The sequence below is a fragment of the Aplidium turbinatum genome, chromosome 10, assembly GCF_918807975.1.
Source record: "Aplidium turbinatum chromosome 10, kaAplTurb1.1, whole genome shotgun sequence".
NCBI classification, from domain to species: Eukaryota; Metazoa; Chordata; class Ascidiacea; order Aplousobranchia; family Polyclinidae; genus Aplidium; species Aplidium turbinatum.
Genome location: NC_137481.1, coordinates 26,274,399 through 26,291,174, shown reverse-complemented (window position 1 = coordinate 26,291,174; position 16,776 = coordinate 26,274,399). Strand labels below are relative to the sequence as shown.

General features: G+C 40.8%; 1 protein-coding gene across 1 annotated transcript; it reads right to left on the bottom strand.

Annotated features, from left to right (window-relative positions):
• Positions 1-2,977: 2,977 nt before the first annotated feature.
• LOC145779102 (uncharacterized) lies at positions 2,978-16,500 on the bottom strand. Its single transcript, XM_082590673.1, has 4 exons — positions 16,476-16,500; positions 15,180-16,208; positions 4,875-5,522; positions 2,978-4,571 (listed from the first exon to the last, which is right to left on the bottom strand). Exons 1-4 carry the CDS (start codon positions 16,498-16,500, stop codon positions 3,493-3,495), a joined length of 2,781 nt encoding a protein of 926 aa, XP_082446799.1. The 3' UTR covers positions 2,978-3,492.
• Between the last annotated feature and the right edge of the window lie 276 nt (positions 16,501-16,776).

Sequence of the window (16,776 nt, the reverse complement as noted above, 5' to 3'; positions counted from 1 at the left end):
CATGCGATCAATTTCATGGGGAGGAATTGGCTTGTTTTAATCGACGCCTTCTCAAAATATCCTTGTGTCCATTCCACAACCTCTGTAGGTACTGAAGCTACAACCCAACTTCTTGAACAAGACTTTGCGCACTTCGGGTATCCCCATACCATTGTGTCGGACAATGCTACAGCATTTAAGTCCGATGATTTCAAAAAGTGATGCAAAGAACGAGGAATCGTGCATTTAACTGGTGCACCCTACCATCCAGCCACCAATAGTGCAGCTGAGAAGTTAGTGCAATCTTTCAAACAAGCCTTGAAGAAGTCCAGCTTGCCACCACAGCAAGCCCTGCAAGAATTCCTCATTCAATACAGAAGAACTCCTTTACCAGGAGGGTATTCACCATCAGAACTTCTAAACGGAAGAATCATTCGTACGAAGATAGATGCTTTGATGCCTTCACCAGCTCATGCTGCGCAAGGCAAACAAATGAACAACAACCGACGAGATCAACGCGACGTCGTCGTCAATGAAAGGTATCCAGTGGGCACACCCTGCTATGCGTTGACTTATGGAACGCGAAATTCGAATTCTAAATGGGTTCCTGCCACGGTAGTAAAAGAGTACGGTACGCGAACTGTGAACGTGCGAGTCCAACCTCGAGGTCCGGTGTGGCGACGGCACGTGGATCAACTCCGACCACGATACGAGACGCCAAATGACAATGATCTCGCAATCGACGATGACGTATTCGACATTTCTGATGATAAATTTTGTCTCAACGAATGTGTAAATTTACCCGGTGTTTCCCCAGCTAATGATAAAATGCCTGTAAACAACAGACGATCTACAAGACGTCGTAAGCCACGAGCTATACATGATTGTTGACTCTTTCAATTATTTTCAAGAGTGGGTGTGAGGTGTTGCATCGCCATCAGGTTAAATTGGTAATTGATTTTTATATTTAAAAGTGGAAACACCGATTTTGTACAATGACTGATTTTGTTTTAAAATGTGCTTATTACTGCTTGAAGACTGAAGTCAACTAATAAGAAGCTTTACTGTTACCTAACGTGTCAATATACTTTCTAAATCATATATATGCTTGTGCTGAGTATTCTTAGACAGTCTACAAACACAACAACCGCTTTTCAGGTTTCAATTAGTATGGTAGGTATGCAGGAGCTAACCATGTCAAATGGAAGCAAATTTATTCCAAAATAAACGTGCAATTGAAAGATTTGTTGTAGGCCTATCCACGAATTTCCCCAACTGCGCATTTACGCATTAAGGATTTTTCCAATTCCGAATAAAAAAAAAATAAAAAAAATGGTGTTTTCGCCTGAAATAAATTGTTTTGTAAGGTAGACGCAAGTAGCTATAGGCTAAGTGAATTACCACCAAAAAATATATATATTCAGAATTAAACAGTGGGTGATGAAAAATATCTCGTGTTTCGGGAAAAAAATCGTGGTTAGGGAAATCACTATATAGCCTATATTATATAATATACAATTTAGAATATCCCACATATCAGATCACCCATAAATACCCATAAGCCCCATAAGTCGCGTCGAATTACCCATAAGTACCCATAAGTCGCGTCGAATTACCCATAAGCCCCATAAGTCGCGTCGAATTACCCATAAGCCCCGTAAGTCGCGTCGAATTACCCATAAGCCCCATAAGTCGCGTCGAATTACCCATAGTAATTCGAAGTAGCATTGTAGCAAGTAGCAAGTAGCATAAGTAGCATTGAATTACCTAGAAGTAACGTCGAATTACCCATAAGCCTGTATAGTGTAGAGTGTAGTCTATAGCCGTCTAGAAGCCTAGTAGTCGGCTGCATAGCCGAGTGGTGAGGAGCACTGGCTGGGCGTTCCAAAATATAGTTCGACACCGCTCAAGAGCAGGACACTTGAAGGCATGCCTAAAGGTGGACACAAAGATTGGCTTCGTTGCCTTCCCATCCGCTTATGTGTAATCTGCAGTTTGCTGCAGCAGATGGAGTGTTTTGTCCGATAAAACACCTTAACATTGGGCAATTTTCCCTATGAACCAGGTGACTGCAGCATGGCAATCGTTCTCGCACTCAGCTAGAGACTTAATTCTTGCTTTGAACTTGATAATTAAAGAAAAAAAAGAATAATGGCAAGGGTGGGAATCAAACCCGTGTCACCAAATTCAATAGCCTTTGCCTTAACCACTCAGTCACGCAAGCGCTTTTGAAAATTTCGCTTAATTTGTTTATATGGGTAATGTTTCGAGAACGCTCACAATATTATCAGTTTAGTTTGTTTTTATTTCTGACCATCACAACGAAAAAACAATACACGACAAACTTAGCACAGATCTATAAAAGGTAGAAGCGACAAAACGCGGACGTTATAACGTGCACGATACCAAAGCCTGCAGATTACATATACGCTGACATGAGGCGTAAGTAATTCCACGTTGCTTATGGGTAATTCGACGCGACTTATGGGGCATTTGGGTAATTCGACGCAACTTACGGGGCTTATGGGTAATTCGACGCGACTTATGGGGCTTATGGTTGCGTCGAATTACCCATAAGCGACGTGGAATTACTTACGCCTTCATGTCAGCGTATATGTAATCTGTAAGTCGCTGTTGCGACTTGCGATCGTGTCACTTAAACTGATTGTCCTGCTTTGGTATCTGTCACGATTTCTTTCTATCTCTTACTAGGAAAAAGACTTGGAAAGATTCAATGACGTGGTTTAATGGGTTATAACCGAAAAGCAGTCAATTAAATGTCGAATAATTCTACTAGTGAAATGATAATCTGACTTCTTGAAGAACTTTAACGAACGGCTTCTCAAATAACTCTAATTTCTGCATCAACTACCAATTCACAACTCATAGCACAACTCTCATAACCAACTCAATAATATTCATCATAATAATCACCATAATAATAATCTCAGAATAATCAGAATACAAACTACACCACTAGTTATAGTTGGCTGTTCAGTCCAGTAACTTCGAGAAGATTACATCATAAAGAACCATCGTTCGGTCACGTAGCATTTAAATGTCAACAAGCAGAAGCTTATAGAAGTCTAAAGAATGTCACGTTCGCAAGAAGATTCTTACATAATAACGATTTCGCAATCGGACATTTACAGATAAACAACCTTATGACGTCATGACAAACGACGCTCAGAAATCATGAAAAACAACAGAACCTTCTAGATTTGCATGCTTACAGATGATTCTAGAAATACGTTACATAATACAAATTTCTCAATCAGAGGTTACTTCAGGTCATAACCGATAATAACACACCGCACCAGAATTCCATAATGAAAACAGCACATTCTGTCAAGACGCAAAGCAGCCCGACGCGAGGCTTTGCACATTGATTGTGACATACGCCCCCCTTAGAATATTGTTGCAAACAATATAACAACACAATCAATACAAAACACACCACAAAACAATTAATTACTCAATAAATCAATTCTCATAAGTCCATCGTTGCATGATCTACCAACGATAACCTTTCTCAAAACAATAGTCACGTTTACTGTGAAAGTTTCCAACGTCCGCAATGCTTTCAATGCACCGGCGAGCAAGATGACCCATCTTCTTACATCGGAAACACCTCCTCTCCTGACAGTCCTTGGCAAGATGACCTTCTTTGTGACAGTTGTAGCAAGCCTTTTCATCAAAAGGGCAGCTCCTGGCTATGTGTCCAATCTCCCCACATCGGTAGCAGTGGTTGTCACGGCAACGTCTGTTTTCCGAAGGTCCGCCGTCAGCAACGCACTCCCTGGCGAAGTGTCCGCGTCTACCGCATCTATAGCAAACTCCAAATGGTCGTCGCCTGCCTCTTCTCCTCGGTTCATCGCGCTCGTAATATCCGTCATCGTGAGATCGTTGCTGATTATCTGCAGAACAATCTCGAGCAAAGTGACCATTCTTGCCACAAGAATAACAAGTAACTTCAGAATTTCTCTCAATAACATTTCCGATTATAAGATCAACTAAAGGGTTTTGTAAACATAACGCTTTCACAGTCCCACTACAATACGGAGTTTCGATATATATCATCGCTAACGGTCCTTGGATTGAAGTGGTATCTATCCTTGTCACATGGCCAGTTTTTCCCGTTAACTGATTGTCATTTACTAAATCTCTCCTCACCATTATACCCGTAGAACCAGAATCACGTAAAACTTTTACCTTTTTGTTTCCAACTGTTCCATCCACTACTGGTAGGTAATCTTCAGGTTTTATTTCTTTATAAGCATCTTCTTTTGTCTTCTTTCCCGTTTTCTTCTCCAACTGATCATCTTCATCCGATCTCTCATTTTCAAGCGTGGGTTTAGGAATCATTAACGCACAACCACCTCGATAAACGTCCGTGTCTTTATCTTTTCCAGACTGATTGGATAAGGAAAACGACTTGTCCTTGCATTCCTTCGCTTCGTGTCCTTGCCTATTGCAACGATTGCACCACTTCCTCGATTCCTGATGATTTCTATTAGTCTTTCTCCGGCAGTTAACAGACTTATGACCTAAGCCATTACAATTAAAACAACGTACTTCTCTTGGAACAGCACCTCTTTGTTTTCATATCTTTATCCTGCATTGCGGGAAAGCGGACTTGAGCGCTATGCATCGGTGTACGCCTTCCGACGTACACCTGACCCACGCTGCAGCCGACTGCAATGTCTGTTTCCGGTTGTCTACTCTACTTATGACTTAAATTTGGTACTACCCATTACTCGAAATCGATCACTGGGTAGAGGCAATTATCGTAAAGTTTCTTGCCCAGAGAAACAACAGCAAGTGCGAGTGGCTGGAGTCGAACATGCAGGCTCTCGACTGCGAGCCGAACGCGCTAACCACTCGGCAACTGCAACCTCCTTTAGAATTATTTGTTTGCTCCTCGTCATTATCGCATGACAACGTTTCTTCAGTCGACAACTTCTCATCATGAGCAACTAAGTACTGTTCTGCCACACTGGCTATTTCTTCTAGATTCTTTGGACTTCTCTCCATTAAATAAACAGACAGATCCTTTGAACATGAATCTGTGAATTGTTCCTTAACTATAAGGTTTGCCAATCCGTCCAATGATTGTTCGGCCCCCGAAAGTTCAAACCATTTTAACAAAAGGTTTCTCAAACGTTCAATAAATTGACCTGGACTTTCGTGTCGTTCAGGCTTTGCCTCACGGAATCTTTGACGGTATCCATGCTCGGTAAAATTGTATCGCTTTAACAGAGCTAACTTCAATCTGTCGTAGTTCATGGCTTCTTCTTGCGAAAGTCTTGAATATACATCAAGAGCTTGTCCCGATAATAACATGCTTAGCTGGGTAGCCCATGTCGACTTCTCTAATTTGGCTATTGTAGCATATCTTTCAAATCTTAACAAATAACTATCCAACTCATCTTTTTCTTCAACAAATGATGGCAAATCTGGACGTCTAACTTGCGCCAAAATAACATCTCGAGCATTATCATTAGTAGAATTAGATCGCTCACCAATGTCCAGCTTTTGTCTTTCTAATTCAAGTTTTAAATTTTCCAATTCATATTGCGCTCTTCTTTCTTCAGCTTCTGCTTCGTACTGCCGTTGAGCACGTTTTTCTTCAGCTTCTCGTTGTGCTTGTTTTTCTTCAGCTTCAGCTTCGCGCTGCGCTTGTTTCTCTTCTGCTTCGCGTTGCGCCCGCTTCTCCTCTGCTTCAGCTTCAAGTTCTGCTTTCCGTATTTCACGAGCAGCTCTTCTATCTTCTCTTTCGTCAGCTTCTCGCTGAGCTTTTTGGTCCATTATCTTGTGATACTCTTCCAACACAAACTGAGACTTCTCATTACCTGTCAGCCCCATTCGTTCAGCCATGCTCCCTAAGTCTTCAATCATCTCATGTTTGACAGTATCCGCCATCTTGACATTAATTTATTATTCTTTCAATAAATCTTTCGGTATTCTTCGGTTTTCTTTTTCGGTATTCCCGGACGAGCCCCCAGAATGTCACGATTTCTTTCTATCTCTTACTAGGAAAAAGACTTGGAAAGATTCAATGACGTGGTTTAATGGGTTATAACCGAAAAGCAGTCAATTAAATGTCGAATAATTCTACTAGTGAAATGATAATCTGACTTCTTGAAGAACTTTAACGAACGGCTTCTCAAATAACTCTAATTTCTGCATCAACTACCAATTCACAACTCATAGCACAACTCTCATAACCAACTCAATAATATTCATCATAATAATCACCATAATAATAATCTCAGAATAATCAGAATACAAACTACACCACTATTTATAGTTGGCTGTTCAGTCCAGTAACTTCGAGAAGGTTACATCATAAAGAACCATCGTTCGGTCACGTAGCATTTAAATGTCAACAAGCAGAAGCTTATAGAAGTCTAAAGAATGTCACGTTCGCAAGAAGATTCTTACATAATAACGATTTCGCAATCGGACATTTACAGATAAACAACCTTATGACGTCATGACAAACGACGCTCAGAAATCATGAAAAACAACAGAACCTTCTAGATTTGCATGCTTACAGATGATTCTAGAAATACGTTACATAATACAAATTTCTCAATCAGAGGTTACTTCAGGTCATAACCGATAATAACACACCGCACCAGAATTCCATAATGAAAACAGCACATTCTGTCAAGACGCAAAGCAGCCCGACGCGAGGCTTTGCACATTGATTGTGACAGTATCATGCACGTTATAACGTCCGTGTTTTGTCGCTTCTACCTTTTATAGACCTCTGCTAAGTTTGTCGTATATTGTTTTTTCGTTGTGATGGTCAGAAATAAAAACAAACTAAACTGATAATATTGTGAACGTTCTCAAAACATTACTCATATAAACCAAATTAAGCGAAGATATCACGAGCTCTTGCGTGGCTGAGTGGTTAAGGCAAAGGCTATTGAATTTGGTGATACGGGTTTGATTCCCACCCTTGCCATTATTCTTTTTTTCTTTAATTATCAAGTTCAAAACAAAAATTAAGTCTCTAGCTGAGTGCGAGAACGATTGCTATGCTGCAGTCACCTGGTTCATAGGTCTATAAAAGGTAGAAGCGACAAAACGCGGACGTTATAACGTGCATGATACCAAAGCAGGACAATCAGTTTAAGTGACACGATCGCAAGTCGCAACAGCGACTTGCAGATTACATATACGCTGACATGAAGGCGTAAGTAATTCCACGTTGCTTATGGGTAATTCGACGCAACTTATGGGTAATTCGACGCTGTGGCCGAGTGGTTAGGGCGTTGGGCTCGCAGTCGAGAGCCTGCATGTTCGACTCCAGCCACTCGCACTTGCTGTTGTTTCTCTGGGCAAGAAACTTTACGATAATTGCCTCTACCTAGTGATCGATTTTCGAGTAATGGGTAGTAGGCTACCAAATTTAAGTCATAAGTAGAGTAGACAACCGGAAACAGACATTGCAGTCGGCTGCAGCGTAGGTCAGGTGTTGGTCACAGCGGTAAACCATAATTTCTTCGTGGGAAAATTGTAACTTAAAGTTCCCGGATCCGTTCGTCTGCATATAATGACCGAAGAAACACACACTTGAACTTCTTTTCAAAAAGTGTATTTCTGTAAAAATTAGCCCACGGCTACCGAAAACGAGGGGGTGCAACGCGTACACCACTGAAAACTGTCACTACAGAACAGATTACTTGGTTAAAAGACGGAACCTTTGTCCAGCTAACAAGCACTAAGCCAACAGTTAAATGAGCGGCCAACTTTCAAACAATCATTTTACGAATGACCAGAATAGATAGCAATATCTCAAATTCACGTATGCAGTACTGTGACGCAATAATGAAAGACAATTATGAAGTCATTCCAACAGGTGTTTAAAGCTGATGTAATATTTCCTGTTTAAACAGGCCCAAACAGGCCCAAACAGGTTTGATACAATTCTTATGAACGCTGGTGCAATTTTGGCACATGCTTTAGGAATTTCCATGACGTAATATTCAGTAGACTTGAACGGTTTTTATATGACGTTTGATTTGGTGAAAATTGTCGGGAACATAGCGGCCCCTAGTTATGACAGTCTGACATGGCATAACTAAAAAGAATTGACGACAATTGTGAGCCAATGAATAAAACACACGATACACAAATTGTTTGAATCACTCACGTTTAAGTTAATACGTAAATACAAAGGGCATGCAAAGAATGAACAGCAATAAGAATAAACACGATGATACATGAAATTGGTACCATAGGTATTAGGTACACGCAAAAAATGATGCTATATACCATGGTTGCGATAATAACCGACTGTTCTGGGCTCAGACAAGGGTCGGCCACCGCAGACAAAACCAGGCTCAAACCATAACACTTAGGTGTTCTTTACGGGGGCGAGGCACGAAATATCCCTCAACACGTAGTCTACTTTCACTTTCCCCGTACTCTCATCATAGTTGCAGACGGCAACTTTGGCCCTACGAACCACAGGCTTCCCTTTCCTAATTTGTGGAACTACCTCATGCACCCTCCCAAGTTGATACTTCCCACGTTTACCAATGTCTTGGAGAGAACCTACCACTACAAGTTGACCAGGCTCCAAATTCTCGGCCATTTTTAGCCATTTTTTCCGGCCCTGAAGACCTGGCAAGTAAAAATCGATCCATTTACTCCAAAACTGCTGAGAAAGTGACAAATTGAACCGATAATCCCTTCTTAATTGGTCACGATCATGTGGTTGCCCAACAGCACAGTATGGGTCTAAGTATGGGGTCAAAAGTGAGGCAGGGGTGATGACAGTAAAATCCCTAGGGTCGTCACTCAAAGGCACCAAAGGGCGCTCGTCCACGATCCGAACGGCACTACTGGTGTACGTAAGCAGTTCAATAAAACTGGGCTTACGTATTGAAGAGTCCAAAATGTGAAAAAAGTATTTGGTCATATCGGCCACGAAACCAAATCTTTCAAGCCGAAATCTAGCCAAGACATCTGCCAGAGGGTTTAACAAGTCAGGACCCGAAAACATTACATCATTAACACAAGTTCCTCGAAATTCAGACTTTCCATCGTAAACAATGCGCTTTTTTAATTGTGACGTCACAAAGTATGGTAAATACCATTCAAATCCCTTGACATTTCCTGCTTCACCAGCACGCTCAATATAGCCATTAGATTTAAGATCTTTCATGGTGTCAGTAAGGAAATCACGAAGTTCAGGTTGTTTTAAAGCCTTCTTTCTTAAAGCAGCAGCTCTATCTGACGCCAACACAAAATTGTTAGGTAGATCAATATCTTCCTTCAACGGAACAGGTATCTCAAATCGACCATCTTTCAACTCAATATTCGGTTCGACAAGTTCTCTAGCCAAATTATCATTGCGAGACAATTCACAGGTTTCATTTTGCAAAGTCAAATCCTGAATGACTTTATTCAGGTCTGCTATTTCCATATCACGAGACTCAATTTTACGCTGAAAGCCAGAGATGACATCCGACTCTGAAGACGTCTGCACTCTGCACACTTTAGCAACGCTTTCAACTAAGGGTGACTTACCACCACAAGCCAACCAACCGAGAGGAGTGAGTAAAGCATGCGGTTCACTGCGATTTTCACCAACACGTTCTTCTTTTGCCCACATCAAATAAGCGTTGTCGTTTCCAATCAGTACATCTACAGTACTACAATCATTCAAATGAAACATATTCACGTCATGAAAATGACGGAAACTACTTAAATTCTGCTTATGTGGTAAAGTCTTAACATCGTCAGCCCAAGCTGGGTTAACCACCGAAGTTATATCACAAAACAGTTCATTCGTCTCTAACGACTGAATGTTGAGTTTAACAAGTTCAGCACAAGTAGGTTTCTGACCAGCCAGAGTATCCATTTTAAACGACGCTTTATCATACGGTTTAAGACCAAGTTCGCACACCAAGTCACTCGAAACAAAGGTCAACTGCGAACCAGGATCATGCTGACAATACACCAACTTCGATTTGCCAGTCATTGGATTCAAAACACGAGCAGCAGTAACGCGGTTAAAGGCTGCTTTAACATTTCCAATCTTAACATTACGCACAGGAACTCTGGCACCAGCATCATCTTTACCGACCGAATCCAGAGAATCACGTGACGTCACATAAAAATCATGCAGAAGAAAATAGTGTTTCCTATCGTTGTTAGGCCCACACTGACGACAGTTGTTTGCATGATTACAGTCCTTAACCATATGCTGGCGCAAACAGTTCAAGCATTTTCCAGCTTTCACAATGACATCTCTCCGACCTTTAGGTGTCAAGCGCAAAAATTCTTTACAATTAGACAAAAAATGATATTCAACTTGACCACGTGACGAACAACAAAAACATGCCGGTATGTCACTACGTCTGGCCACACCGCCGCGCGGTGCGCCAACAGCAGTCGAGTACTGCGAACTCCCTGAAATCACATTATCATGGGGTTTTACCGACGTCTGCCTAACCGGACATGAAGGCAATTTTCCTTTGCCAAACTTTTTAAAATGCTGCGACTCACCAGAAGCGCCCATTAGCATAATGCTAAAATCAGTCGACTTGCGCGTTTCCTCCCGTACTACAAAATCAAACAAACTCTGAAAGGTAGGTTCCTCAGTGCTACCATACTGATCACCTAAAAAGTCAAGATAACGCTGCTTAGCGTCAAACGGGAGTCGCTTAGCCAAATCCAAAACAAAACGTCCTTCTAATTTATCACGCTGACCATAAGCTTTCGCGTAAAGCAAACACTGCGACAATTCATCTTTAAACTCTTTCAAATCACTGGAAGAGATAGAAGTCAATTTGCTACCATAGCGATACTTTCTAATTTCTGGTTCTGCGAAAAGACCTCCACGAACTCCAAAACGTTGGGACAAGCGAGCTAACGACATTTCTATCCTGTCTTCCTCTGACAAGCCAGGAGTGTCAGAAACCAAATTAGCAATCGTTTGTGCAGCTGTTCTAACACAAGCTGCTTGCAACAAAGTCAAACGAGTTCCCTTAAAGGGCGAAGCTGCCATCAAGGCCATAACACGATTTTTAAAGAAGACAAATGGCATATTATTACCATCGTAACCAATCAAGGCCGCCTTATCGAAGAACGTCCTACTATTTTGGTATTCAAAAAAGCAATTCTGCTGTTGAGAACTCGATTTAGCGGGAGAAGACAAGCTATATCCCTTAAGGGGCTGAGTGGGCTCAGTCACATGCACAGCCCGATCACGATCCTCACACACGTTAAAATCAGGAGACGCGATACGCCTCTCACAACCACCCAAATTACGTGTAGCTGGGCGATCAAAAACTAGCGGCGCTGAAAACTGTGAAGGGGGCAAAGCATTACTGCTAATGGCGGCCCCGTGACCTGTACGCTCTGGGGGAGGAGTTCGGTTGTAATTTGCAGACCTTGGCTCTACAGCCTTCGGAAGACCCTTAGCCGCGGCCCCGAGACCTCCTGAAACAGCTGGAAAACATGTGGATTGTACAGGTCCACTTACAGGTTGAACAGGCGTCTGGAAAAGGTTAGGTAAATTAAACTGTGATTGATGTTCACTTCTGGAATGCCTAGAAGAGCCCTTCCTAGAGCTACGCCGGGAGCCCAACTCTGATCGATATTCGGCTAAAACTACCTCTTTACGTTGTTCAGCCCTCAACTGAGCGTCTTTGAGTGCGAACTCAGCAGCTCTGGCTTCGGCCTCAGCTCTCGCGGCAGCCTCAGCTCGTATGGACTCAGCTCTCGCGGCGGCCTCAGCAGCTCTCGCTTCGGCCTCAGCTCTCGCGATGGCCTCAGCTCGTATGGCCTCAGCTCTCGCGGCGGCCTCAGCAGCTCTTGCTTCGGCCTCAGCTCTCGCGGCGGCCTCAGCAGCTCTCGCTTCGGCCTCGGCTTGTATCTGGAGCTCCTCTCGTCTTAGCTGTAGGTTAATTTGTGCAACTATCCGTGACGAGCTCTCAGACATCCTAGTGCTTACATTTGAGGCGCTATCCTCAGGATGTATGTCAGCATCCAACCTATCTGAGAACTCACTTTCTTTTTGTTCGAAGTTATTTTTTAACGAGTTAAATTCAGGATCTACCCTATCACGAAGTTCTGCTAAGATTGCAGAGTTAAAAATTTTACTCAAGAGAGCATGGAAATGCCGTAATTCCTCTTCTAAAGTAGATAAGTTAGATCGAAAAATTAACAGTTCCTGCTTATCACTCAAAAAACCTAGGGCTACAGAAAGCTTCCCAATTTGAGTCAAAATATCCCGTCTAAGATGCCGGGCCTCTCGAACTGACTTAGCCTCATCGTTAATGGGTCCCTCCCCAGAATGGCCTGCCCGACCGCAAAGAACATCATCAGGCTTAAACTCAGTCGAGTCTACGGCGGTCGAGTCCCTGTCACCACCGAGTGTAGACATATTAAATGTTGGGGCTAAATTTAACAATTAAAAAATTAAGTTACACAAACACACAAAATTACAGTAGTTATAAAAAACTTAACTGCAAAGACCGTAAAAATACAAAAAAGAATTTAAATGCACGATACCGTAGCTGTACGAGTATGTGAAGTCCCAACGTCCACAAAACTTGCTTGGATTCTTCCACTTGAATCTTCAAGCACAGATGGATTGCCTTTAATCTTCTTTCTTGCCAATAAATGTCAAAGTTATTTTTCTTCTGTACCAAACTGAGAAGAAATGTCTTTACTTTTTAGCTTTAAGTTCTTCAGTTGCCTACCGAGAAGAAATGTCTTTAATTTTCTTTGCTTCTTTAGACTACCAACCAATAAGATCTTCTTTTATTATTTCTTTGCTTCTAAGTGCTTCTTGACCTACCAACTGACAAGAACTCGTCTTTTATTTTTTATGGTCACAGCGGTAAACCATAATTTCTTCGTGGGAAAATTGTAACTTAAAGTTCCCGGATCCGTTCGTCTGCATATAATGACCGAAGAAACACACACTTGAACTTCTTTTCAAAAAGTGTATTTCTGTAAAAATTAGCCCACGGCTACCGAAAACGAGGGGGTGCAACGCGTACACCACTGAAAACTGTCACTACAGAACAGATTACTTGGTTAAAAGACGGAACCTTTGTCCAGCTAGCAAGCACTAAGCCAACAGTTAAATGAGCGGCCAACTTTCAAACAATCATTTTACGAATGACCAGAATAGATAGCAATATCTCAAATTCACGTATGCAGTACTGTGACGCAATAATGAAAGACAATTATGAAGTCATTCCAACAGGTGTTTAAAGCTGATGTAATATTTCCTGTTTAAACAGGCCCAAACAGGCCCAAACAGGTTTGATACAATTCTTATGAACGCTGGTGCAATTTTGGCACATGCTTTAGGAATTTCCATGACGTAATATTCAGTAGACTTGAACGGTTTTTATATGACGTTTGATTTGGTGAAAATTGTCGGGAACAGGTGTATGTCGGAAGGCGTACACCGATGCATAGCGCTCAAGTCCGCTTTCCCGCAATGCAGGATAAAGATAAACAAACAAACAAACAAACAAACAAACAATACCCATAAGCCCCACAAGTCGCGTCGAATTACCCATAAGCTCCATAAGTCGCGTCGAATTACCTAAATGCCCCATAAGTCGCGTCGAATTACCCATAAGCAACGTGGAATTACTTACGCCTCATGTCAGCGTATATGTAATCTGCAGGCTTTGGTATCGTGCACGTTATAACGTCCGCGTTTTGTCGCTTCTACCTTTTATAGATCTGTGCTAAGTTTGTCGTGTATTGTTTTTTCGTTGTGATGGTCAGAAATAAAACCAAACTAAACTGATAATATTGTGAGCGTTCTCGAAACATTACCCATATAAACAAATTAAGCGAAATTTTCAAGAGCGCCTGCGTGACTGAGTGGTTAAGGCAAAGGCTATTGAATTTGGTGACACGGATTTGATTCCCACCCTTGCCATTATTCTTTTTTTTCTTTAATTATCAAGTTCAAAGCAAGAATTAAGTCTCTAGCTGAGTGCGAGAACGATTGCTATGCTGCAGTCACCTGGTTCATAGGGAAAATTGCCCAATGTTAAGGTGTTTTATCCGAACGCGAAGGCGATTTCAGGCGTTGTTGGGAGAAGGGCGATTGTAGCAAACAACTATTTTTGCACAAATAGGTTGCTCGTAACCGTTCCACTGCATTTTAATGCGCAAAAAGCATACATGACTATTGTAGTTGAAAATATAAGTTTATTGCAGGTTTGCGAACATATAATATACGGTATTCATTAAACTCTGGCTCTACACACACCAGCACAGCATTGAATGCACTAAAGCGCGTGCATAGACTACTGTCATTGACACATTACAGTTACGCATGTTACCTAACACTATTAACAGCTACACTGTCATGAAAACGATAACATCCATTTTCGTACGTTTCGTCAATCAATGCAATTGACTTCTTCAAGAAGATACATCAGATGGTGTAACATGACAGAGCACAATACCATGCAATAGTGACAATCAAGGAAGCAAGTAAATGATAAGATTGATGATACAAGCAATTTCAACAACGTAATTAATGCTTCCAACAGTTTGATCAAATTTACCCAAGTCAAATATTCTACAGTGCAAATGTCTACTTTATATCGCCATTTAGATTACATTATGTTTCGTAATATAGACAAGTAGACGTAAATATACTTAATCAAAGACTAAGACAGTTAATCATGCAAATAGCTATATCCCTTCGTAGATAGGGTGATTGATTAAAGTCAGAATTTTGTAACTGCTTCGTAAAGATGACCTGTATTTAATAAAATATATCACATGTTCAAAAAAAAGAAATAAAAAATAAGCCAATATTTCTTTGAGATATGGCCATCAAAAATAGTCCGGAATGACCAAGAGATTATGTAGTCAAATCACAACACACTGTGATAAACAATCTACTATACCATAATAAGGTATATTGCTAATAATCAATGAAAGTTTGATTTTATTCAATAAGAATAAAACAGCAACTTCACCAATACTCAGTTACTCACTTCATATGATTGGTTGTACATAAATGTAAAGTAAGCATACAATAAACATTATAATACAGTACAATACCAAGCAAGCTTGAAAAAACTGTTAAGGTGTTTATGAGAGTAGCAACTCTATTGCCTGTGAGGTGAGGTATAACAAATAAGAATAAAGTAGCAATAAAAACGTGTAAACAAAACATAACTAACTTTTGTGTGTGCTTTTTGAAGTAAGTTTTCGAACTTTTTGATTAGTCACCATTGTGGAAGGTGCAATCTCCGGGGCATTAAATCGTTTCAGTTCATTTTTAGCAAAACAGTTAAATGCAGTGCACACAATTAAGTTAAAGTCGGAATGTCCATTACCACACTTTTGCTGAACTAAATCGCCAATGCCACGAGACTCTTCGACATTCAAGATTGCAGAAGTAAAAATAAAACGCTGATTCAACAAACTAAACAGTTTCGACTTAGCCAAGTTATCATACAATATAGCAGTGTAATATTGAACAGCCAGCGCTGTCACTGCAAAGCAGTATTCTGTGGGAGCGGATAAACCACCACGATCAGCCATTTCAAAAAGATGTGCACGATCATGTGGTACCGACTCAAGGAGACTCGGCCCATTAACATTTTTTACCAATAACATCTTGCAAGCACTGCACTTTCTACGTCGAGAGATACTGCGGCCAATGTATCCGCTCACAAAATACGTCACATTAGCATCAGCATCGGAGAGGTCATCCACATTAACCGCAGAAAAAAAATCAGTAAACCATGAAACATCTGTAGACGGAACAGTTGACATCGCAACTTCAAAGTCGAGTGGAAAAGCATCAAGGGTTGTGAGGTTAGCTGCTGCAAGAAGAGCATGTTGCTGCAACAAACTAAGAGTGCGAATTTTTTTTTCAGCTTCCAGAACTTGTTTTACGGACATGAAAAAATTACCACCATTGGCTTGCCGATACCACCCAAACCGTCCTTCTATTGAATCGGACAAAAATTTTCCAGTAAGAACATAGGTGAAATGATGGTTGGTTATCAAATGTTGCGCCAGCTCTGGAACCGCACCCATGGTCTGAATGCATGCAGTAAATGTCTGTGAAGTGAGCCCAGAAAGGTTTCTTTTTTTCCAATGTATAAATACATCTCTAGCTTTTCCCAAGAAGGTCAAACTCGGTTGTTGCTTGATTCCATCAGCTTCAATTGGAGAACACATCTCATCTCTTTTTCGAAAAGCTGAAAAAAATGCAGTGCACATTAGCAATTTCTGAGTAGTATACACCCATTGGTACACAACATAGAATTTAGACCTACTATCCTCGCCAGAAGGAACCTTTTTTCCTCGAACCAAAGTCAGAAGTATATATATAGTTGAATAAATGTGCAAAAAACTTATTTGCTGGGCCGTAATAAGTAGGCTACTGTTGTCACTTTACACAATTTCAACCTAATTAAATAAATTTAACAACTAAACTAAAGACATTCTTTTGATCTTATTCTTACCTTTTGTAGGTGTTGAAACAGACATGATTTTCCACACATTTGCAATTAAATTTATGAAACGAGCAGTTTCGAGGAAAGCAGGATTGTCTTTTCCATAGTACTTTAGACCACAAACAGTTGATTCACTAAAAACGCCTAAAAAATATTCATATATCTGTGATGCAAATGTATAACAAAATGGTAGCCTGTAGGCTTTGAATAAAATTCATTCATCACTTACATTCTAATTTTCATACTTATTTTACTGTTGTATTATAATTCAGCAAATATTATCAATATGATGCAAAGACTACTCAATGCC

Bases quoted from the DNA above. Each gene is read 5' to 3' on its own strand.
- LOC145779102 (XM_082590673.1), bottom strand. From the start codon at position 16,500: ATGTCTGTTTCAACACCTACAAAAG. The intron at 16,209-16,475 runs GTAAGAATAAGA...CATTTTTTTCAG, and splicing joins TGTTTCAACACCTACAAAAG to CTTTTCGAAAAAGAGATGAG. The intron at 5,523-15,179 runs GTTAGTTATGTT...AACTTGAATTAG, and splicing joins TTCAAAAAGCACACACAAAA to AAAGACAAAAGCTGGACATT.